Source organism: Narcine bancroftii, chromosome 13 (genome assembly GCF_036971445.1).
Source record: "Narcine bancroftii isolate sNarBan1 chromosome 13, sNarBan1.hap1, whole genome shotgun sequence".
Taxonomy (NCBI): Eukaryota; Metazoa; Chordata; class Chondrichthyes; order Torpediniformes; family Narcinidae; genus Narcine; species Narcine bancroftii.
This window is the reverse complement of record NC_091481.1, coordinates 28,772,545-28,797,696: the sequence shown is the minus strand read 5'-3', so window position 1 is coordinate 28,797,696 and position 25,152 is coordinate 28,772,545. Positions and strand designations below refer to the sequence as shown.

Genomic DNA, 25,152 nt, shown 5'->3' with positions numbered 1-25,152 from the left:
CTCCATCTGCCTCACTTCCTCATCATGGTGCTTTGAGTGGCTGGATCATGGCTCATATCAATTCTACCTTACTGACCACTTCATTTTGCCAATGTTAGCTAAACAGATCCCATCTCCTGAGCTCTCCACTAGTTCTCCAGAGAATACTGGGATGCCAAGGAAATGGGTGTTAGACTACAGCTCTGCCTAAAATACCACAATCCCTAGCAAACCTTTTCCCAGATTTCAGGATCTAGGCCTCAGTGCCTTCCTTTGCAAATGGATCCTTGACCTTCTGCCTAAAAGACTGCCATAAGTGAAGGTGGGAAACAACATCTCCTCAATGATCACGATCGACACCAGTGCTCCTCAAGGATGTCACCTGTTGCTACCTTGAGCAGTCCACAAATGGTGCTCGTCCACTGAAGCCTCAGCCACCTGGCAGTTCTCATTCAAAATCCCAGGCCAGAATTATCTGCAAATTATTGAACCGCATGAAGCATCACAGTTAAGCTTAATCCTCACTTCAGTATATGGACATCACACAATGACGAATGGGAGTAGAGCCAAAAGTACTTATTGTTTCTGAGCACATTATTTAAAACAAAGGGATTTAACACCCAATATATGGTAGAAAGAATACCAAAGAAGCATTTATTATCTGTTTTCATGTCCATCATAACTTGTCTGTTACTGGGTGAAGGGATGGGAGGCTGTGACTCAGTGGGGCATATTGAACCCTCTTATCATTGTCCAGCTGCATATTGTCAGATGTGATCTCTAGAAAGCACAATATTTTAATTATGGAATGATTAAATAGAGAAAGGAGGCTCTTCAATCCATCTTCCCCCTTATAGCTCTTTGAAAGAGCAGTCTTACTTCGTCACATTTCTTTCCCCTGACTCCAATCGTTGGTTTGATTTGGTGGGAGTGGCTGAAGCCCTGTTCCTCCAACAATCTCTACAATTGCCATCTCTACACGTCCTACAAGGAACTCTACCCCAAGGGGGTCACAGGTTCAGAGAATGGTTCCCTGCTCTTATAGCTCTGCCTCCAGCCCATATTCTCTCCAAGCATTGTTGGGAATCATTCATTTACCAGTTGGTCCTTTCAGCTGAAATTATTAAATTGGAGAAAATCAACCTGTTTAAATATAGACTTTCTACCTGTGCTGGGAATTGAATTCCTGGCTGTCCTGATTGATCGCTGACTCCCGCAGCCGCTCCTGACGAGCTTTGCGACGCCGTTCTTTCGCGAGTTCTTCTTCATCATCGTCTGTCCTCTGACTGGTCATTCTGTTGGCAAAAGAGAACTTGTGAAATTGTTCAAACTTTTCTACCTCAAAACAACTGCTTGTTCCCTCACATCAAAAGTCACATCCACTTCCAACCAGCCTCCATGAACCAAAAGCAAATGGACAATTAGAATTTGTTCCTCATTCGATATCAGTGCTTCCGGAGGGCATTTTTTAAACTTCATCTTGAGTCACAAGGAGTGGCCTTCCAGAGTCCCACATGAAGCATGTAGGTACCGCACGGATGGCAGTCTCTTCAATCTGAGGCGCCTGCAAGCTCACACCAAGACACAAGAGAAACTTGTCCGTGAACTACTCTTTGCAGACGATGCCGCTTTAGTTGCCCATTCAGAGCCAGCTCTTCAGCGCTTGACGTCCTGCTTTGCGGAAACTGCCAAAATGTTTGGCCTGGAAGTCAGCCTGAAGAAAACTGAGGTCCTCCATCAGCCAGCTCCCCACCATGATTACCAGCCCCCCCACATCTCCATCGGGCACACAAAACTCAAAACGGTCAACCAGTTTACCTATCTCGGCTGCACCATTTCATCAGATGCAAGGATCGACAATGAGATAGACAACAGACTCGCCAAGGCAAATAGCGCCTTTGGAAGACTACACAAAAGAGTCTGGAAAAACAACCAACTGAAAAACCTCACAAAGATAAGCGTATACAGAGCCGTTGTCATACCCACACTCCTGTTCGGCTCCGAATCATGGGTCCTCTACCGGCACCACCTACGGCTCCTAGAACGCTTCCACCAGCGTTGTCTCCGCTCCATCCTCAACATCCATTGGAGCGCTTACATCCCTAACGTCGAAGTACTCGAGATGGCAGAGGTCGACAGCATCGAGTCCACACTGCTGAAGATCCAGCTGCGCTGGATGGGTCACGTCTCCAGAATGGAGGACCATCGCCTTCCCAAGATCGTGTTATATGGCGAGCTCTCCACTGGCCACCGTGACAGAGGTGCACCAAAGAAAAGGTACAAGGACTGCCTAAAGAAATCTCTTGGTGCCTGCCACATTGACCACCGCCAGTGGGCTGATATCGCCTCAAACCGTGCATCTTGGCGCCTCACAGTTTGGCGGGCAGCAACCTCCTTTGAAGAAGACCGCAGAGCCTACCTCACTGACAAAAGGCAAAGGAGGAAAAACCCAACACCCAACCCCAACCCACCAATTTTCCCCTGCAACCGCTGCAATCGTGTCTGCCTGTCCCGCATCGGACTTGTCAGCCACAAACGAGCCTGCAGCTGACGTGGACTTTTTACCCCATCCATAAATCTTCATCCGCGAAGCCAAGCCAAAGAAGAGATTACTACACGAAACTACATTAACAGTAAGCTTGCCTCAAAATAATCTCTTCTTGGATTGACTACTATGACCATGCCAAACAAAAGGAGCAAAGGTCGCTCTTAAATGCTATGATAACTCTGGACTACGAAGATTATGCTTTCTGAATACTTTTGCGTGTATTTTATGGATTTTGGGCTGCTGATCAGCTTTCCTATCACATACCGGTTTTTAGATATAACCTATTTTTGTGATTTATTATCATATCCTAAGTCTAATTCAAGCATGCAAACAGCATGTTATTGAAAATTAATTTTCCGCCTTGACACTTGGACTCCTTCCCCGCTGATCTTGGGGCAGTCGGTGAAGAACATGGTGAAAAGCTTCACCAGGACATTGCGACTATGGAAAAGCGGTATCAGGGCAAATGGAATCCATCAGTGCTGGCCGACTATTGTTGGACACTGACATGAGAGGCATCAGATGCTGAGTACAAATGAAAATCAGTGGCAAAACATCTTTAGGTCAGTGAACTAACGCATCATTATGCGATCAAACTGATAAATTCAATAAAAGTTTCTTTAATGTTTCTCCAACTTCCTACCTGACTCCGCAAATCTGAAATTATCTTTGTGTTCTATCATAATCCCCAAATTATTTTTTCAGCAAGCAAGCAAACCTTTTGAAAAATTTATAATCAGAAAAATCACTTTTTAAAGCAAGAAGAGAATGCTACAGCTTGCCCTATTAAACGCCAGTGTTAGTGTGGGTGTTCACCAAAGCAAAATTGACATGACTCTGTGGGATATCACGGATTACGTGCTTGTGATGAGGCATGTATCTTACTGAAATGTACAAGATTGTGACAGGGCACGACAAATGTAGGTGCTGAGAGGATGTTTATCCTCACGGAGAATTGAGAATTGGGTATTTTTTTGGAGTAAAAACACACAGAAGTACTGAAGGAACTCAGCCAGTCTCGCAGTGTCCATGGAAGTAAAGATATATTTTGGGCAGGCCCAAAATGTTGGTTACACATCTTTGCTACATAAAGAATGCTGTGTGACCTGCTGAGTTCTCAGGTGCTTCTGTGCTTTGAATTACAATCACAGCATCTGCAGACTCTCTCGTTTAAACCCACATTGATTTTGCACTTGCTGCTTGACAGGACTTTTCAATTAGGATGCTAACTCTCCAAGTCCATGATGCATTCTTCAAGAAATAATGTTAATCTCCACTGTTGACAGCCAAGCCATGAAGTTGTAGGAGCATTAAAATAATGTTCATTGAGCATTAAAATTTTTAATTAGGACAAGAAAATTGACTCAATGGGCCAAATGGCCTAGTTCTATTGCTTTATCTTGTGAAAATTGTCTGTCATAAACTATGATTAATCCATGCGATTAAGAAAGATTCTATTTGTTTTCCATCACCAAAGACATGGAAAAGGAATGTCCAAAGAGCAAGGTTTTGATGAAGTGTCCAGGATTATACCCATCAAGGGTGGCAACCTTATTCTTCCTGTAAAAACCTCTTCAGCAATACATTAACCTTGGTTGACCTGCGAAGAGCAGCCGGCAAGAATCCACCCGTCCTTGGTAAATGACGAGCAACCATTGGATCACTGGGCACAATTATTGCAGAGGCTTTGGGTTGGGCAAGCTTCTGAACTGGTTTACTCTTTCCAACTACGTGGCATCCACAGGATGAGGGTCTTTGAAGTTATAAAATTATATGAAAAGTTAAACAGTCAGAAATACTTTGTTTTCTGGAGGAATGTACTAATGAAAGAACCAAAAGTACTTGTCTGGCCATCAGGTGTTCGGACATGTTCCATTATTCCATGTTCACCTTGCTCCTCAACTCCACTCTCCTAGCTGGATATCATATCCCTTAATTTCTTTGGAGCTCAAAAGATTGCATGATTGCTCTTAGAAATACCCCACTATCAAGAATCTACAAGTACCTTTGGATAGGAAACTCCTCATTCAAATCCCATCTGCACTTATCCAAGCCATCAGAAAATTAGGCAAACTCTAAAATAAAATTAAACAGTTGGAACACTGTTAAAGTGCTAACGATGTCTTAAGAGTTACATACAGTAAATCCACTGTACTGTGCTGAATTGTCTGACCCAGCAGTCCTCCGTTGTGGCAAGTTGAATTAATTTCAGTCTCGGCTCAATAATAGACTTAAATTGGGTAGGTCAGGCAAAGGTTCCCATATTGCCATTTCTGTGGTCTTTATGTAAAATCACAGCTATAAAACTACCCATGAAAACACAAATGCTGACAGTTTAATTCAGGCCTCTTGAACATTGTACTCTCTCAGTGAATAGATACTTGTGGCAATCCAGTGTGCTTGTTGAGATTGGGCACAGCATCAAATTGATAAATCCCAAAATTCTGCATAAATGCATAGTTAAAAAGATGAATCATAGTCACTTCCCCGACAGCACATAATATAGGCCATAAAGACTAAATTGAATAAAGCAGCTCCTGATATCAATGGACAATTCTACCACAGCCTACACTGTCACGGCATCTGAGTTATCACTGAGGGTGAGTGGCTTTTTAAAAATGGTAATTATTTTAAATTAACTTCTTGCGGCCAGTACAAGGAGCTGCTTCAGGCAGCATTTGAACCCCTCAACAATTTTCTATCTTTGTTTAAGCTGCCCACTCTCTTCAAGTGTTGGTTTTATCTTACTTCTTGTATGCCTATTGTCTCTTTGGCTGTGAAAAAGAATACAAAGGTGTGTGCTTAATATCAAAACCAAGCTCTTATTCCCAATTAGCCTAGAACTAAGGACCACACATAGAAAAAGATATAATCATTAGTACATCCAATACAGGACTGAGGACAATTTTTAAACCCACAGATCAACTTCTGTTAAAGTTTAATTGTACAAACAGATCCCCAGTGCCTGAGAGATGATTAGAATATTCAACTCAGTTACACAAGGAGTGAGAGTTCTGCAAATATTAAGGTAATGCATGACTACATAATCTGTTATGTTGGTTGAAGTATCAGAAGAGGTAAGGATATGAATCTTCAACCTATCCTTTGAGATTTCTTAATAACAACCTGTCAAATAAAACATTCACCACCTAATGGCCTTTGATTCTAAAACATCTCTTTACTTTTACGTATCCATTTTCTCCAAGGAATCTGTATTGGGTTCAAATTAATTGCATTGTCATATTTAATTTAATAAGGGCCGCACGGTTAGTGTAACAGTTAGCGCAATTCTATTGCGTACGACTCTGCACGTTCTCCCAGTGACCACACTTGGATTTTCTCTGGGGTCTCCAGTTTCCTCCTATGTTCCAAAGACATACGGGGGGGGGGGGGGGGGGGAGGGGGTTGAAGGTTAATTGGTCACACGGGTGGATTTGGACGGCACAGCCTCACGGGCCATGCTGCGTCCCTAAAGAATTTTTCCAAAAATGACACTTCAGTGTTAATTTACAATTTTTCACGGACTGGTGATACGATCATTTATTTCAAAGTGTCTCAAACAACTGTTAGGTTGTATTCAGAAACATTCTCTTTAGGTATTAGTGTTAGGTCACTTGTAAAACTGCTCCCTCCGTGCAACACCAAAGTCAAGGAGCCACCTTGCGGCTGGTAAGAATCTGAGGCAGGTAGCAATGATATTCATAATCATGAAGAAGCAGTATTTCTAAGTAGAACCAAACATGACATTACATCAAGTAACATTCATGAAGGTCAATTTCATCTTGGGCAGTATTGCAAAATAGTTGACAGTTTCACACTTCCCAAAAGTGCCCCAGATGGTTTACAACCCTTTGGGAATACTTTAACTCTTAATTCTGAATCATAAAAGAGGCAACAGAAAATAAACTGCATTAAAAATTAATAACCTATTGATTTTCTTTTCTGTACTTGTAATAATTTTGCTATGCTGAGTACATTATTAGGTAAGTCTAGAAAACAAGTTGGGGAGATCTTTTTGTCCAATGAGGTTGAGTTTTCCTGTATGTGCTCTTCTTTTCTGCTTCCTCCGATCTATTCACATAGCAGATTAGAACTCTTGTGAGTCAAGAAGATAATGGAGAACATGTTCTCATTCCACCTACTCTCAATGCTTTTGTAACTTCCTATTTAATCTGGGAGGTAACAAAGACAACTGTACAAGTTAGTTTCCTTACATGAAATTCCTGTGAAGAATTTTGAGACACTTTATTATATTAAAGCCATACATTAATGGAAGTAGTTGCAAGTGGAGCTCATACAATAAAGGTAAAGGAACAAGGTAAAGTTACCATGTACATACAATTGCACATAACTGTACTCCAACTAGGAGTCAAGTTGAATTCAAGAATTCTGCTCCAGATTACAAAGGAAAGCTGCATTATTAAAGGTGCCACCTTCTGCCTGAGCAGGGAATTTTACTGTGTAAAAATAACTACTAATCTTTAACGTTAGTTTCTGTTGTGGAACATGTCATTCAACAGAAAGTTTAGATCCCCGTTTCCATTCTGAGATGTGTTATATTAATAATGACAAAGGCTGTATTTACAGTTAACTTTTAGGCAGCAAGAGTCATTGTTCTTTTATGCAAAACTGTATTGATAGATTATGTTCTGCATTGAAAGATTAAGTGTTCATGCTCTGGACCATTTCTTAAATTCAGCCTCACTCCCAAGTCTCTGACCTTCTACCTTCACTCTGTCTTCCTTCTGCTTCTTTTTTGTCCTTTTCTGGTTCCACCTATCACCTGCCTGCCTCTGTCTTTCGACTTCAACCCCCTACCCCACCTGGATACTTATGTCCATCATACTTTCCCACTCCACTTTATACCGGCTATCTTCCATCTCTATTTGCAGTCTTGATACAGAGTCTTGAACCAAAACATGGACATTTCTTTCCTCCTCTCCTCCACCTCCCCCCAACCACCCCTGCACAGGTACTGCTTGGTTCAGACTTTTTTTGCTCCAGATTCCAGCATCTGCAATCTTGTAAGTCTCTGTGAACAAATCCTCTCTGCTCAAGCTCCTCAGATGCAACCCATGTTACCAATGAGGAAGTATTATGACTTGAATGGTTGTACTTATTTCACTTAATTCTTTGCGGGAAACAGATTGACTTTATACTAATTATCAAGAGTTCTAATAGCCAGTTTATTTTCCATCCTAAATTAAAAATAAAATAAAGGTTATTTCTTCACAGCATAAGACTCAAGAAGGATAAGTTAATAGGTCATTTTCTGAATGTTCACAAATTTGGGTGGCCCTGAGCTGAAATGGCCTGTTACCATGCTGTATCTCTAAATTAAAAATTAAATTAATTTGAAATATAATCCTGCATAAGCCAGTCACAGTTAAAGATGCTTGCTCACATTCATTCTGGTTTACAATTACTGGTCCACACATGTGGACTTGTAGAAGGAAGTCAATGGATGAGTGAATGGTTTACTTCCTATCCTGCGGCAAACTTCGTGGTTTGTTATGATAAGATTTTACTCTGGATCTGTCCATTCATCTCTTTGATCACATGGCTCCTTTTGTTGAGTAATTAATTATCAAGCCCCCTGAAGGAATTATTTGTAGCTGTTACTTATTATAAAACTAAGATGCATTGAATCAGTGGTTTTTAACCTTTTTCTTTCCACTCACATCCCACTTTAGGTAATCGCTAAGCCATTGGTGCTCTGTGATCAGTAAGGGATTGCTTAAGGTGGGTTGTGAGTGGGAAGGTAAGGTTGAGAATCACTGCTCTAGACCCAATTCTTACTGAAATATTTTGCTGGAGAAAATTTGTCATTGGCCCATTTTCTATGGAGTTATGAAACCGTGCACATAACGAGTCACTGAAGTACGATTAAAACAGTGGGTTTCAAACTTTTTCTTTCCACCCACATGCCACCTCAAGCAATCCCTTACTAGTTCCAGAGCACCGATGGTATAGGGATTATTTAAGGTGGTCTGTGAGTAGAAAGAAAAAGGTTGAGAACACTGCATTAAATGTTCTATATCCAGTTTATTTTCCATCCTAAATTAAAAATAAAATAAGGATTATTTCTTCACAGCATAAGACTCAAGAAGGATAAGTTGATAGGTCATTTTCTGATCGTTGACAAATTTGGGTGGCCCAGCTCCTGGGCTGGAAAGGCCTGTTACCATGCTGTATCTCTAAATTAAAAATTAAATTAATTTAAAATCTAATCCTGCAGAAGCAAAGATATTATGCATCAAACCAGAACTAAAGTGGGTACAAATAACCTTTGCCATCGCTCAGCATCGCGAGAGAATAGCATAACCTCATATTGCAAGTGTGGGAACAGAATGGAATTCAAAATTGAAAGTACAGACTCGAACCCTCGTAACTTTGAAAAATCGTAAGTCGGACCGTCATAAGTAGGGGTGGACCTGTACTTTCTGCGGATTGGGAATGGATTCAAAATTGTATTAATAAGATAAATTTGGAATTAAGAAGCTGTCTTGGGTAAACTTATACCTCTCATTTTGTTCATTTTAGATTGGTCACAGTGTTTTAGCTACCGAAAGAAAATAGACACACACACCGAGAGCAGTTCAGTTTATACAAATGTTTATTACTAATTCAAAAGCTGATTTCACACTACAATATGCAAGCCCTTCCCAACTATACTTATCAACGCTTGGACTGGTCCCAACTGCCGAAGCGAGGCAACAACTGCACACTTGTAGTAGGTTGTCAGGGCGCTGGTAGCAGCTTCTCCACCTCCCCCGACCGGGACGTTGCTCGGACTCTGGCTGTTCTTCCTTCTTGACAAGGGGTGTTCCCACCCCTCGGAGAGTCTAAACTTCAGCAGCAGGACCACAGACTTTTATACCCCAAAAACAATTAATCATGCACCCACTCCCTCTAACATTTGTCAGTCAAAATCAAAGCTGAGCATACTATTCTACAATTTAGAAGATTAATTATTATGGAGCAGGATGCTATGATATCCTGGTTTATCTCGTAGATACAAGGACTCATTAAAACTTCTTGAGCAAGACAGGTTGTGACCAATACGTCAATTTCAGAGTGTCGTATTTGACAACTGCTTTCCCTGGGCCTCACGGTGGAATTCCATTTCAAAGTGTATCTTCAGATAAGTCCCCATGGCTGAGTTTAATTACATCTGCTAGTTCTGAAAGTAAGGTGACCTGCGTGTGGACCCAGTGTCGTCAGTTCCACATAAGCAAAAAGCATCTGAGTACATGGTTTTAATCCTCCATTACATTCCACCCCTTGGTCACAATCTGTCATTTGCGAGGCCTAACCAGTATTTGAGTACAGAGGGAGCGAAAAAAGAGAAATCAAAACAACAATTACAAAGATAAGCAATGACGCGAGCAACCAACGGAGGATATTGTGGCCCACTCCCCCAAATGTAGCAGTTAGCCATGAGAAAGGATTCCAACCAAGGCTCAAATTATCCTTGTTGGCCACAATACCCAGATACTGGAGCTCACGAACAGATTTTGAAACATGCTGAACAATAACATATTTATATAAGCTGCACTTGAGGCTGGTGACCGAGGACTTCCTTGGTGTAATGCATCGGACCGTGTTTCCCACTGGGAACTCCCTTGGAACGTCCTCGACATTACAAATCCAATTGCTGGCATCAAAGCAGCTGTTAAGCCAGATCACCAGGAGTGTAAAATGGAGAACCTGGAACAAATAAGCCTGACACATGTCACTCACGATACCATAAGCGTTCAGTGTTTAAACAGACTAAATCATCCTGTCCCTCAATTGCTACCCACCGAGTGTTACCCTGGGCAGGTGTCACTATTACCCCTTTTACAGGAGGGCCACTACCTGGTGGTGCCACCCATACTTTTTGTCCAACATTCTCTAGTTCGGGGATGGGGGGCATTGACTGTTATTCCTCTGGAATAGGCTGTAATTCAGGAGCGTGAAGAAGTCGGTGGAAAGGTGTACCTCCTTTTAAAGGGCGATGATTCAAATTGTCGACTGCCTGCTGCAGCACATGGCACCATCCCTTCTGGGTCCCCAGTGATGTTAACAAATGAATTTGTTCCTTCAGTAAGCCGTTCATTTGTTCAACTAACCCGGCAGCCTGCGGGTAATAAGGAATATGGTGGACCCATAAAATACCGTTGTCATTTGCCCAATCACAGATTGCTTTCCCGGAGAAGTGCGAGCCATTATCAGAGTGAATCTCCTCTGGAACATCATAACGATAAATCAAATGGTTTTGTCCTTGGATAGTGCTAGCTTGGTCAGCCGTCTTGGTGGGAAAAGTAAAAACCAGGCCCGAAAAGGTGTCAACCATTACTAGGACGTAATATTTACCCATGCAGTCTAGCATGGGGCCTATGTAATCAATTTGCCAGACCGCAGCTGAGTGAGCACCCCGTTTTATTCGGCCATGCGGACCAGGTGGAACGGTATGGAACTTCACAAGCTGACATTCTGGGCATGTACATATGACCATGCGGACATCATCCTGATGGATGGATAAAGCATGTGTACGGGACCACATAGCTGATCCCTTCTCCCCCAAATGACCACTCTGTTCATGTGCCCATCGAGCCAGGGGGACGGTATCAGCACAGCTGATAGTGGCAAGCTGATCTGCTACTGCATTATGTTGAGCCATGTTAGTCGCCATATTGGTATGGGCATCAACGTGATAAACGGTTATCTCACGATGGTGGGAAGCATCCCACAACAGCTGCCACAACTCTTTGCCCCATACTGGGCGGTCATGTATCATCCAGTTGTTCTTTTGCAAATCAGGCATCCATACCACAAGTCCATTAGCCAAAGCCCAGGAATCAGTAAACAGGCGAAGAGGGTGATCATGGGGATCTAGTGGTAAAGTGACTGCCTTCAACTCAGCATACTGACTGGAGCCACCATCCCCCTCCTCCGATAACTGAGTTCCTGACCTAGGATGGTAAGCCACCTGTTCGTGTATGCGGCCCACCCCTTCAGGCCCTCTGGTCGCACGACTCTGAATATACCACTTCCATTTAACAATAGAAGACTGCTGAGCCCGCCGGATCTTTAGATTAGCATCATTAGCCAGGACCCAATTCATTATAGGAAGTGCAGGTCGCAATTGAACATCTGCATCACCTGTCATTCTTTCAGTCTCTAGCAGGGCCCAGTAACAGGCTAGTAACTGTTGTTCAAAAACAGAATAACGAGTGGCAGCCTCAGGCATGGTACGTGACCAGAATCCTAGTGGGACTCGGCGACCCTCTTGTTTCTGCCAGAGGCTCCAGGAGGCCACATCATCAATATAATGGTGAATTGAGAGGGAAGGCGATACTGGAAGGTGGGTGAAGGTATACTGGCGCCCCTTCCAGGTAAAGGCGAACTGATCCTGTGAGTCCTCAGCTATAAGAATACTGAAGAAGGCCTTAGCGAGATCAATGACAGCATACCATGTTCCTGAGTTCCCAGTAGCAATGTTTTCAATAAGAGTGACAATGTCCGGAACTGCTGAAGCAAGTGGTGGGGCATGTTTGTTCAAAAAACGATAATCAACTGTCATTCTCCAGGAGCCGTCCAGCTTCTGGACCGGCCAAACAGGGCTATTGAAGGGCGACGTTGCAGGCCTCACTACCCCTTCTTCTTTCAAAGCATCAATGGTGGCGGTAATCTCCTCCTGCCCTCCAGGGAGGCGATATTGCGGAATGCATACAGGTTTTGAGGGGGGTGGCACCACCACGGGATCCCACTTGGCCTGACCCACCACTAATCTTTTTGTAATAGTCCGAATTCCGAATGCAAACCCCCCTTGGCTAGTATTAAGGGCTGTACCGGCCAACATATTAATACCCAGAATACACTCGTCAGTGGCAGCTACCAACGCATGTAACCATATGGGGGAAGGGCCATCACCCACCGTGGCACGGACTTTTATTTCCTTTGCCAGGGTGATTGCCCCTCCCATTCCTTCTATTCGAAATGTGGGTCCGTTCCAGAGGTCGGGGTTACCAGGAATCACCGAGTGCTCTGCACCGGTGTCAACCAAAGCCAAGTATTGGCGATCATTACCCCCACCCCAGTGAATTGTTAATGGTATGTAGGGCCGCGGATCCCCGTGTGTGCGCCGTGTCTCGATGGAATAGACACGGGAATCCTGCCCACACCTTCAGGCTTCAGAAGGGTTCGGGGGTTTCCAGGACCACATGCTATTGTTATCCTTAAGAGCCTGTTTAACCCATTGTTGTACCTCATCACGGGTAACTGGGGCAGGAGAAGCTGACTCGATAGAAGCAGCAGTGGGAGCAGAAGGCACAGCTGGGCCGGGAGGACCCAGCATCTGGGGATGATGTTCCCCTGCCTTCCTCTTATAAAGGGCATACAAGACTGCAGTAGGTTTCCCATCAATATCACTTTTAGGTACGCCTAACTTTAACAAAGTTAGAAAAAGCTCTTTTCTGGTCAGTCCATTATTAACAGCAGCCCCTCTCCTTTCATCCTGTCTGTCTGCTTTAACCTGGGTTGTACGTGAGTGGATTTTACCTCCCAACTCCAGTTCCTGGAGTCCAGATAGGGCGTGCACCGCCTCAGATACGAGGTGCCCAATTAGCGGACTAGTTACAGACAGGACCAGTCCCCGTATAGTAGGTTGGGCTGAACGAACCAATCGGGTATGCATTCCAGCTGTGAATAATTCTTCATCAGGGCTCCCCCCATGCATCCACAGCCTCAGGCGCCCCGCATACAAAGCAGAGGCCACGGCCTGTTGGCGAATCACTGCTATACCCTCCTCTGGTGTGCCCCAATGGTTCTGCAAATGCAGATCCCAATCTACTGGTGACGGATACACCCGTAACAGGGCTTCTCCTAGAGTAGCAAGTAAATAGTCTACATCTCTCCTTCTGCCACGTAATTCAGCAGTGACTCGAATATCAGTAGTTAATGATCCTAACCCCAACAATTCCTCAGGGGTCAGATATATGCTACCTCCCCCTTGCTCCCAAACCCGCAGAAGCCAGGCCGCCAAAGTTTCTCCTGTCTTTTGCCTAAAACGATCTCCAATGGCGGCCAGCTCTTTTATAGTAAAGTCACGTATTGTTGTTGACTGCTCCCGACCCCTGTTACCACTCTGGCACATGGGAGGCTGCTGAGACCATCCCGTTGAGGGGGGAGCCCACCTAGCATAAGCAGGGGTTTGGGAGCCTTCCCCTGGGTCCGCTTGGGAGATCGGAGCACCGGTCCCTTCAGTTTCTACACTTACATCATCCCCCCTCTCGCCTTCATCTGCTTGGACAGTCCGCTGCCTTACGGGGCGGGCTTGAACAGCGGAGGGAGAGGGGAGTATGCCAGGCACATGCCGGGGGGTATCTGCATTATTACCATTATCATCATACCAGATATTCCCGTCCCAATCATCAATTACATCAGGATCATTGCCATTCCTTATCATGGCACGAATACGGTGTGGATCAGGTTCTACCCCTTGCTTTTCCTTATTCGCACAGAGCTGTTGCCGGAGTTTAATATTACGGCAAATTGTTTGAACATGCTTATCCTCCCATTCTTTGGCTCGATCCTGACTGGTGCTAACAATTTCGCTCATCATCGAGCAGCGCTGTCGCAGAGTCTCTACTTCCTCCTCTAGTTGTTTTCTCTTATGTTCAGACTTTACCTGCTGCTGAACTAATTCAACTTCACGCTGAACGGAGTGGCGTAAGGCTGTGGCCAGCAGCCAAAAACCGTCTGTCAGCGTCCCCCGTTTTTTTGGAAATTTACTTTCTCGGAGGAGAGTGGCAACCCGCTCTCCCAGAGGCACACTTAAGGGTTCTAACCTTTCATCCCAACTGATGGGTGGTCCCAACAAAGACAGGGTATTAGCCAGCATGCCAAACCCATCATCTTTGGAAGTCCATCCCGGAATCAAAAACTGCTCAGGGCTCACCTCTTTCTTTCGGCGAAACATCTTGAGACCAATCCTGCTCGCAGCGCCAATTGTCTTGGGTAAACTTATACCTCTCATTTTGTTCATTTTAGATTGGTCACAGTGTTTTAGCTACCGAAAGAAAATAGACACACACACCGAGAGCAGTTCAGTTTATACAAATGTTTATTACTAATTCAAAAGCTGATTTCACACTACAATATGCAAGCCCTTCCCAACTATACTTATCAACGCTTGGACTGGTCCCAACTGCCGAAGCGAGGCAACAACTGCACACTTGTAGTAGGTTGTCAGGGCGCTGGTAGCAGCTTCTCCACCTCCCCCGACCGGGACGTTGCTCGGACTCTGGCTGTTCTTCCTTCTTGACAAGGGGTGTTCCCACCCCTCGGAGAGTCTAAACTTCAGCAGCAGGACCACAGACTTTTATACCCCAAAAACAATTAATCATGCACCCACTCCCTCTAACATTTGTCAGTCAAAATCAAAGCTGAGCATACTATTCTACAATTTAGAAGATTAATTATTATGGAGCAGGATGCTATGATATCCTGGTTTATCTCGTAGATACAAGGACTCATTAAAACTTCTTGAGCAAGACAGGTTGTGACCAATACGTCAATTTCAGAGTGTCGTATTTGACAACTGCTTTCCCTGGGCCTCACGGTGGAATTCCATTTCAAAGTGTATCTTCAGATAAGTCCCCATGGCTGAGTTTAATTACATCTGCTAGTTCTGAAAGTAAGGTGACCTGCGTGTGGACCCAGTGTCGTCAGTTCCACATAAGCAAAAAGCATCTGAGTACATGGTTTTAATCCTCCATTACAGAAGCTACCATCAGTCGTGTTTACTATGACAATATGAATTGATGTAATACCAGCCTCACAAATGTTCTTCAGTTAGAAAATTCTCTGCTTCCTTCGCAGTCTGGATCACATACGAATTCAGTTGCACTATCAGGTTGATGACAAGGGCAAGTTCATAGGTAATTAAGGATGTTCAATAAGTACTCTCCTGTCCCTGCAAAACACTCTTCTAAACGAATCGAACAGGAATCAAGGGAATTGTGTTTTGTGCAAATAATCTTTTTTCATGTACTCAATTTGTATCTTTTAGTGAGAATCTCAGGGTACATGCAAACAAGTCTGGGACTGGAGAGAAAAACAGGAAACAATTCAGGTCCACAACCCTTTCTCAGTACTGGTAAGAGATAACAGGTTTAGCATTCAGTAGCAGAGGAGAATAAGTGGGTCGAACAAATGGGATCTCTGATAGGTGATATCCAAGGAATTCATGTAGTGGTTAGGATCAGATTATGCTTCTTTGTTTGTGCAATCCATTGCTGGTAAAAAGGATGTGGGACATGCTAGACCAGACGATACGATAAACAAATAGAAAACCCAAGCCCAAATAATGACACGCAGAAACATCTAATTCTGATACAGACGGAAAGATTGAGTTACCTAAAGTTGGCGGATTCAACATCATCCAGGAGGCTGGAATGCACCCAGACAGAAAATGAGTTGTTCCTCAAGCTTTCCTTGGGCCTCATTGTAACAAAGCAAGGTCAGAGTGGGAGTGGGGTGGGAATTAGAGTGGCATGCAACCGGTGGCTCAGGGTCACTCGTGCAAACTGAATGCAGGTTCTCTGCACACTTTCCTTCAGATTCAATGACTGAATACTATTATTTCACTTTAGAATCCCTGGCCACACCCAGCAAGATTCAACCTCTTGCTTCACCTCTCCCTTTGATTATCCGAACACCAGATTTTCTGTTGGTGACTCATCAGCCAGAACAAAAAAAAATCTTTCACTGTTCAACATCTGAAACCTTATGCAATTTTAGGATTTTCCATTAATCTTCTCAGTTGCACTGTGCAAAGGGCTAGTTTTCCACCTGAACTGCAAGAATCACATTGCTCATGAACACAAGGCCAGCCAAATTATGTTTGAATGACTGGTCAACGCATGGAGGTTTGATTTTTGTTGAGCTCAATTTTTTAAAAAATAGCTGGGGATTCTCTCGAAAGTGCTCCTTCCAGAAGGCAGCTGGAAGTGTGAAGAAAACAAAATACAACAAAGCAGCAGCTTTAAAATGTTTCTACAACAAATTGAACATTGAACATAAAAGATTACAGCACAGTACAGACCCTTTGGCCAATGATGTTGTGCTGACCTATAAATGACTACCAAAAAAAATAAACCCTCCCTACCAAATAACCCTCTTTTTTCATGTTGTCCATGTGCCTCTCTAAAAGTCTCTTAACTGCCTTATTTTTCCAATCTCTCCCCCACCACCCCTGGGAAAGCAACATCCTGGTAAATTTCCTCTGCACCCTCTCCATAGCTTCCATATACTTCCTGTAATGAGGTGACAAGAACTGAGCACAATATTCCAAGTGTGGTCTCACCTGATATTTATCGAGCTGCAACATGACCACATGACTCCTGAACTCAATCCCTGACTAATGAAGCCTAGCATACCATACTCTCCTATCAACTGATTAGCTCCGATAGCTCAGTGGTTAGAGCACTGTCCTTATAAACCAAGGGTCGTGATTTTGATCTGAGAGGGGCGCTGGACAAAGTGGCAACTCCCTTTCTTCCTTGCAGTAGACAAAGTTAAAGAATTTCATGTATATTACATTCTAAATGTAGTATTACGTGACAATAATGGAACCTTTACCTATAACCTGTGTGGCAACCTTGAGAGATCTATGAATTTGATCACAAAGTCCTTCTGTTCTTCCACACTGTTAAGTATTCCACCATTAACCATGTACTCTACTTCAAGTTTGTCCTTCAAAAAATGCATCACCTCACACTTATCTGGATTAAACATCATCTGCCACTTCCCTGCCCAACTCAGTATCCTGTCTATACCCTGTGGTAACCTAAGGCAACATGTGATTAGAATATTTTAATTAGAGTAATGCTGTAGGGAAGGATCAGGAAATGGGAGACTGAAGATGTTTTGCCGGAGATTAGAGTGCAGCGTGAGGACTGTGCATGCTGGTCAGATTGGTGGTCTTTTGGCAGAAGTTTCAGTTTTGGCCAAAGCTTGGAATTTAGCCAATCTTAGCGTGGGAAGTATTCTGCTTGCCATTGCTGTTGGCAAAAATGGAAACAACTGCAGATAATTGGAAACTTGAAATAGAAGCAAAAAGTACAGAAGGTATTCAACAAGTCAAGTTAAAACGTTGGAAAAAAGTTAATGCTTCAGGACAAAGACCCTTCACCAGGACCTGGCATCAGTGGCATCACTAGGGTTGGTGTCACCCAGTGCGGTAAATCATGGGGTCACCCCTTCCTCCCCCCCCCCCCCCCCCCATGGACCTTCTCCCATACCAGACCATACAGAATCCTTAGTAATGTATTTTGTATTAAAAAGTTACTCGTAAATTGTAATTCCCATGGATCACTGGATGCAATGACAAGAGTAGTGAGATAAACAACAAACAAAATTAAAATTACACCTTTAGATTACAATATCATACACACAACAGCAACAAAAACACAGCACGAGCTCGTAGCCCAGGCAGACAAGACCACGTGATTCGAATTGCCATTGTAATTGGGTAATAATAAATTTGCACAGTTTTAGCCTTGTAGATATAGTGATACAGGTAAGCTGGGCTTATGAAAAATGCTTTTGTTGTTAGAACTAACTACAGGAATATTTTTATAAAATGATAAATTTCTACTGAAACATTGCACAACAGACAATCATTTTGGTGTCACCCCCTCTGATGTTGTCACCCAGTACAGTCTGTACCCCCCTTAGTGATGCCAGTGCCTGACATTTTCCGTGGTGGCCAGGTTGTGGATGGTGAGGACTACAAGACCAATCGGGCCTCTCGCACGGCTGAGGATTGGGTGGTAGGAGGAAAGTAAATAAAAATTGGGGATGAGACTTTGAGGAGCTTGGGATTCAGTCCGAGCAGTTTAGGTGGGGGAGGGGGAGATGGGGAAGTGGGTGGTGGAGCAGAATTCAGGCATATGGTCTGACACAGGCTGTTGGATCAGGCATGTTAAGAGTTCAGTCATAGGGTTTTACAACATGGAAACAGGCCCTTTGGCCCAACCTGCCATGCCAAACATGTCCAAGGTAGTTCCATTTGTCTGTATTCGGCCCCTATCCCTCAGAACCTTGTGTACCATATACCGTTGTAGGGAACTATACAATTAAGAACACATCTCAAATTTGGGGTGCCTGACAGGGATGTGGGTGTTTATTGCAACGTGAGCTGGAGATAGTCCAACTTCAAGGCAGGCAATTAAACTTGCCTGCAGGTTCTTCAGTCTGTTTCTGTGTCTGTGAGCCCGACCACAGAAATTGTTATCCAAGTTTTTCGGCAATAATCCCAACGGAACATTGCTGAGGAGCTTGACAGCAGGAAAGCAAAGAAATAGTCACACTTCTAGAGAGACAAAGCTCTGGAAAGCATGACTTTCTGGTGGCAAAATGGAAAAAGCAGCTGATGTGATTAAATTTCCTGGCATTTACATATTTGGACCTTTTCTCACATGGAATATTTGGGTTTCCCCAGTTTATATCCACCTTTTTCTCATACCGTCAGCTACCTCATTTCTTAAATTCTTGAATTCCTTCCTTAATATTTTTTATTCCCACTCTACCTCTTTGACCTGGCACCTCCTGATGTCTGTGACCATAGGACCATTGGTGTTCTTTCTTTTTAAAATATCTTTATTGAGTTTAATAAAATAAACACACACACATATTAATCCAATACATGGCATGCAATATATGAAAAAAACCAGATAATTTGTAGTTCTCTAATAATACCTTAAGCATACATGATATAAATTGTGTGTACCCTTCTTAAACAATCCGATTTTCAAAATACTTCAAAAGAAAAAATAAACCCCTATTAATCAAACCTCTTCCTCTAAACAAGGTTAACTTGCATAGTTAAAATATATAGGCAACTAAGGATGACACTTGGAGACCAGACAGCGCTGTTCAGAAGCATCCAGACACCCTTATTTGTTAAATTATGGTAATTGTCCATGAATGGGCCCCAGGTCTTATAAAAATTCACCTTTACATCTTTGACATTATGTCTGATTTTTTTTCTAAACTCAGGAAGGACATGACCTCCTGTAACCAGTGAGTTTGAGTAGATGGAGTACTGTCTTTCCATTTCATCAGAATTGCCTGTTTAGCTATTAATAAGGTAAAAGTTAAAATTCACTTCTGAGATGAAGTCAACATATTTCTTCTTCTAGAGAAAAGCCAAATTGTGCAATTAAGGGGCATGGTTCTAATTTGACCTTAAAAATGGCTCATAAAGTTTGAAAGTAATTTTTCCAATTTTTTCTAAACTAGGTCAAGACCAGAACATATGTATCAATGAAGCCTCAAAAATTTTACATTAACTAGGTCAAGACCAGAACATATGTATCAATGAAGCCTCAAAAATTTTACATTGGCGTTCTTTAATGCTGTAAACATTTAACATCTCATTGCAGGCTAAGTATTACTTTTGGAATTAGTTTGAATGCTGGATTTTCAATGTTTGCCTCACCTCAGCCAGTGATGATCTGATATAGAGGACATCCCTTCCTTCCTAACCCTGACAAGTTGCTCTGACCTTTCCTTGGGGTCTTATGCTCAAAACACAGTGAATTTCTAATTTGCATTTTTCTGCCATGTCAAAAAAAAATGTTCTTGGCATGTTTCCCACAACCTATAATGTATCTGGCTGCAAGCTAAAGAAAATACCAAACGTGAATGTCAAATCCCAGAGAGGTGGGTAACTCTGGACCAGAGTCCAGCCTATGTGAGGGAGTAAGAATTCAGGTTGCAGAATACTTGTGTGAGAATTTCCTGGGACAGATAAATAAACAGCAAGGCGGGGGGAGGGGGGGGTGCATGGAGGTGGGTAAGCAGGATGAGTGGAGCGTAGAGAATGGGAAATTTCCCTTGGAATCCAGGCGCCTACAGCTGTGACTCAGGTTTATATGAAGCAGACTCTTTTTTTTTCATAAAAATCTCACCAGTCTTGGCTGGCTCATTTTCTTTTGCCCAAAGGGAAAGTGTGAACTTTTTCCCCATTCAAGACCTAGGTTATTGTTATAGTCTTAAGGCATATATTTAAGAGAGGGGAAAGATTTGAAAGGGGTCTGAGAGGCATCATTTTCACACAGATGATGGAATCCGAAACAAGTGAAGAGAAACTCAAGGGGCTCAGCAAGTCAGGAAGAATTCATGGGGAGAACTGGATGATCAACAACCAGAAATGTTAACTGTCTATTTCTCTCCAACTGTGGGCATGAGCTGCTGAGTTCCTCCAGCTTCTCATTATTGGTACCATTTTCTGCTTGGTACACAAAAGTGGTCTTGGTCTGGAGATTTATACATTGAATCCCTGCAAACACAATCTCTGGGATTTCCAGATGATGACTGGGGGAACAGCTGATGTGCTGGAGTAGGATATTGACCAGACCTTCACCACCAAGAGAACTTTGCATCAGACTAGTGAAGGGGCTCTGGGGTAGGCTGCTGGTGACTCGAGGCGTGGAACCCACATAAGCTGCAGGCTGCTGTCGGGAGACTTGTGCCAGGCTGGAGACTGGCTCAAACTGGCCAGAGGGGTACCAGGTATTGGAACTGGGATGCGAGGAGGTGCCAAGGGTCCCTGACTGTGTCAGAGGTTCAGATCTGGAGCTCGGGTTGCCAACAGTTTGGACTTGATTCTAGGTGGCTGCAGCAGCTGTAGAAACACTGGAGCTGAATCTATGGATACTCAGTGACTCTGGGGGGAGCGGTGGGGGGGGGGGGGGGGGGTCTGTCTTTTGCTTCTCTTTCTCTGACTGTAAGAGGCACCTAGCCAATTTCTGCCAGGAGCGAATCTGTCTGCCTTTCAGCAGGCAAAAGGGAATTTCATGTAATTGGATATTGTTTTATTACTTTGACAATAAATTGAATCTTGAATCTTGAGATTCTTTCCCACCATGGAGAGCTTGCACACTCTCACATTCCCCAGTCCTGTTTCACTCTGGCTGTATCTCATCTGCAGTTTGTGGTGCACATCCTGGCTCCTCTGAACCAAATTCCCAGCACCAGCAGGACATCGGACCTTATGGTACATGAAGCAGTTGCCAAGATTCAGGGACTTGCTCTGGCTCCGATTAACTCTGGTACCCCATCCATCTGCCCCCATTCCAAAGATGAACGAGCTGTGACTACTTGCTTTTACTTATACCTGATGAAGCGCCCAGGCCTGAAACATTGGTTACCCTTTCCTTTTTGTTCATACTGCGTGACCTACTGAATTTCTCCATCATGTTTGTGTATTGCCCTTAACACCAGCACCTGCAGACTTTCTTGTTTAACTCATGTGCTGATGTCACATCTTTTCTATCCATGCCCTTCCCAATAGATTCAGCAAAAGGTTTGAGACAACACACAAAAAAAAAGACAGACAGACAGCAAACATGTCTGACTCCAAATTTGATGAGGAAAGTTTTAATTTCCAAGATTAATTTGGACTGTGCTACTGATGACTGCAGAACTTTATATCCAATTATGGATACCCTCCACAAAGCCAATTTTTGGAGAGCACATCCATCATGTATATGTTCAATATTCTATCAAAGGGTTTCTCCTAGTTCAAGCTGACAAGGAAAGTGTCCACCTCAAGTCTCACACATAAGTAACTGACAGATCAGATGATCACCTGAGTTGATCTATAATATTTAGAGATTCGGTGAAATCAGGGTGAAGTTTCATCCTTCTCCGCCCTGTGAGTAGGAGGTCCTTTGTCCAGCTCTCTGCCAGAGAATGAAATGGGCACTATGTAAATGCAAATGAAAAGTGAAGCTGTTTCTTAAACATGGAAAATGACAGGTTAGAACAATACATTATTAAATTGGAATGTGGTGGGAGTTCAGAGCAGGATTTTACTCATAACATCTGTGGTTTCACTCCATCAAGGACATCTACACAAGACGGTGTCAAGAAAGCATCCTCTATCCTCACCACCACTCAAGCCATGCCCTCTTCACTCAGCTACCATCGAGGAAAAAGGTACAGGAGCCTAAAGACAAGCACTCAGCGGTGCAAGGATAACTTCTTCCCCAATGCCTGATTGATCAATGAACCAAAGACACTGCCTCACTTTGACTTTTTGTGCAATATTTTAATTTACTTTTGTAAGGTGGTTTATATGAATGAACAACAAATTGTGTAACTTGTTCATGACAATAAATTCTGATTCAGATTCTGAATTACGATTGTGATAAGTCTCAACATTGGTAAGAAAAAGCACTGGTTATTACAAGATTGAAATTATTTTGTAGCGCTCATGACAATGTATTCATAATTATATTTATTTGATGATTTACAGTAATCTTAGCTTCTCATTCATTCACCAGAATGCTATTTGAATAGAAGAACATTAGTCGCTCAGTGTTAAGAATAATGTAGTTTCAGCATGTCCTGCTTCTTCATCATGGTATGTCAATAGCACAATAGCAGAGAGCATAATCGGGTTTGGAGAAGGATGTATAGATACTTGTCACAGTTCATTACGAGCAGCTGGGTGACAGTGGACTCTGTCTGATTTGCATGCTGTTCCCAGGAGTGCAAGCAGAGACAGACTTCCAGTGTTACTGGAAGATCATCAACTCAGTGAAAGACACTCTTTGATCTTTCCAAGCCTTGTTGGTCTTCCAGCCCAGCGAGATAGATCCCTGTCAGGGGACGCTGCCAACTTGCATATTCCAGGGTGCTGTAAAATATGCTGGGTGACAGTCTGAAACTCAGTGCAGCCAACGCAAGGGTCCTTTGACTGAGACATGGAAAGGTTTGGTTGGTTGAAGGGCTCTTGTGGGATAGGGCCCTTTCGCTATGAGACATGGAAGGGTCGGGTGGGGAAGCTCCTCAGACAACTGTCTGTCACCCTGAGTGACAATTGTGTTATGTGTGAAATTGAAATGCTTATACTAATTTGTACAAAACCTAAATGAATAGTTGAAACGATAAAAAGAATGTAAAGAGCTTTTATATCATTTTCCTTCTTACATATTTTTATATTGTGAATAAATTTATTTTGAAATAAAATAAAGCAGGGCTCTCACTAATCCCACCACAAACGTCAAGCAAAGCTGAGATAAGCTGTGAGTTGTGTGTGGGTTTAGTCTCTGAATGGATTTCCGCCCCAGCCAACAACAAGCTTACTGTCCATTGACAAATGAGCAGGGTTCCACATCAGGCCAGCTCTCTGTGAATTGTGGTCAAGTAAGTTTCACTGCCACACGACCTTAAATACAGTTCCATTCTTTGCAATATAATGCCATGCATCCATCAAGTGAGCAGCACATATAATGAAGGGCACATGGCTTATTAGCAGTGAACAGAATGCACAAGTAATACTTCTGTTATGTGCTGCCTTGGTTGGGAACTGGAACAATGAAACAACAGGAGCTGTAGCCTGGCACTCTCATCTGTTCTTTTGCAGGGTAAAGGAAGTGATAGAGAGAAAGAACATTGTTTCTTTTATTCACTGAAGACACTGGCTTTTCTACCTCATACACGATTCCCTGCTGTTTGCATAAATCACATTGTCACAAAGTGTTAACCAGACACTTACTTGGAGAAAGCTGACCAGCTTTGTCTGCTGTGTGCTCTGCTTGCCATCTTTGAAAGAGCAGATTCCAGGAGGCTCTGACAGGATTATTTTACACCGTGGAGTGAGCTGCTTTTACGAGCAGCTAGTTTGTTTGGCTGAGTGAAACATCACCTTTAAATACCCTGCCTTTCCCTTTCCAGATGAAGCAACGTTACTTCAATTTCCCATGCAGCAGATGTATCGTGGGCAACTACAGCCCCCTGAACCCACTTCATCCTTTGAGAGGACAGGCTGTAATTAAGCCCTGCAGTAGCCTCTGGGTCACATGATCAGAGATTTCCATAGTAATGTCTGTAATAGAAGCTCCCCCAGTAAAGCTGCTGATCAAATTGCCCTTTTTTCCAGCTTTTATATTTACATTGTATGGTTAGAGGATTAGAATACTGACATTTGTTTAGTTCTTTCAAGATCATCTATGGCATTTCTCCCAATTAACACAGATCCATAATGACTTTTAATTATATGGTGCCTTTAATGTAGCATTCCAAGACAATGATAAAATAGTGAGTTTATTGTCATACATATAGGTACAATGTACATATGCACCTAACTTATTAAATATTGCAGCTAAACTGGTACGTCTTTGAAAGAAACAATAAGATTCATTTCAGTTAGACCATTCATTACACAAAGATAATAAATATAAAAGATAGGAAATAAACATACACAGTTCTAGTTAGTCCAAGGAATAAAGTTTAGTAAGTTAAATAGTGCACGACTTCTTGGGGTCCTGGTGTTGCTAACGTCAGGGAGGTTCAAGAGCCTCATGCTTGTTGGGGAAAGAAAACTCTCCTTGAACCAAGAGGTGCTGGATATAAGGCTTTTCAACCTTCTTCCCAAAAATGACAGTGAGACAAGAATGATGGGTGTCCTTTATGATGTTGGCTGCCTTCTTGAGGTAACACCTCACATAAATTTCTTGAATTGATGGGAGCTTGGTGCCTGTGTTTGCCACCTTCTGAAGATTTCTGTGTTCCTGGGGACTTGAATGACCATGGTGTACACATGCCTCAACGCACGTGAAGAA

The 25,152-nt window shown here is 43.0% G+C and overlaps 1 protein-coding gene across 6 annotated transcripts in view; it reads right to left on the bottom strand.

Moving 5' to 3' along the window:
* Nucleotides 1-25,152, bottom strand: part of LOC138748864 (non-muscle caldesmon-like) — a 195,926-nt gene that overhangs the window by 52,189 nt on the left and 118,585 nt on the right. For 5 of the 6 annotated variants that reach the window (XM_069909697.1, XM_069909694.1, XM_069909693.1 and 2 more), the window contains one exon: nt 1,146-1,274. In XM_069909697.1, coding sequence (XP_069765798.1) covers nt 1,146-1,274 — 129 coding nt within the window. Of the gene's footprint in view, nt 1-1,145; nt 1,275-24,086; nt 24,280-25,152 lie in introns of those variants that run through there. The other variant, XM_069909696.1, reaches the window with a different exon arrangement.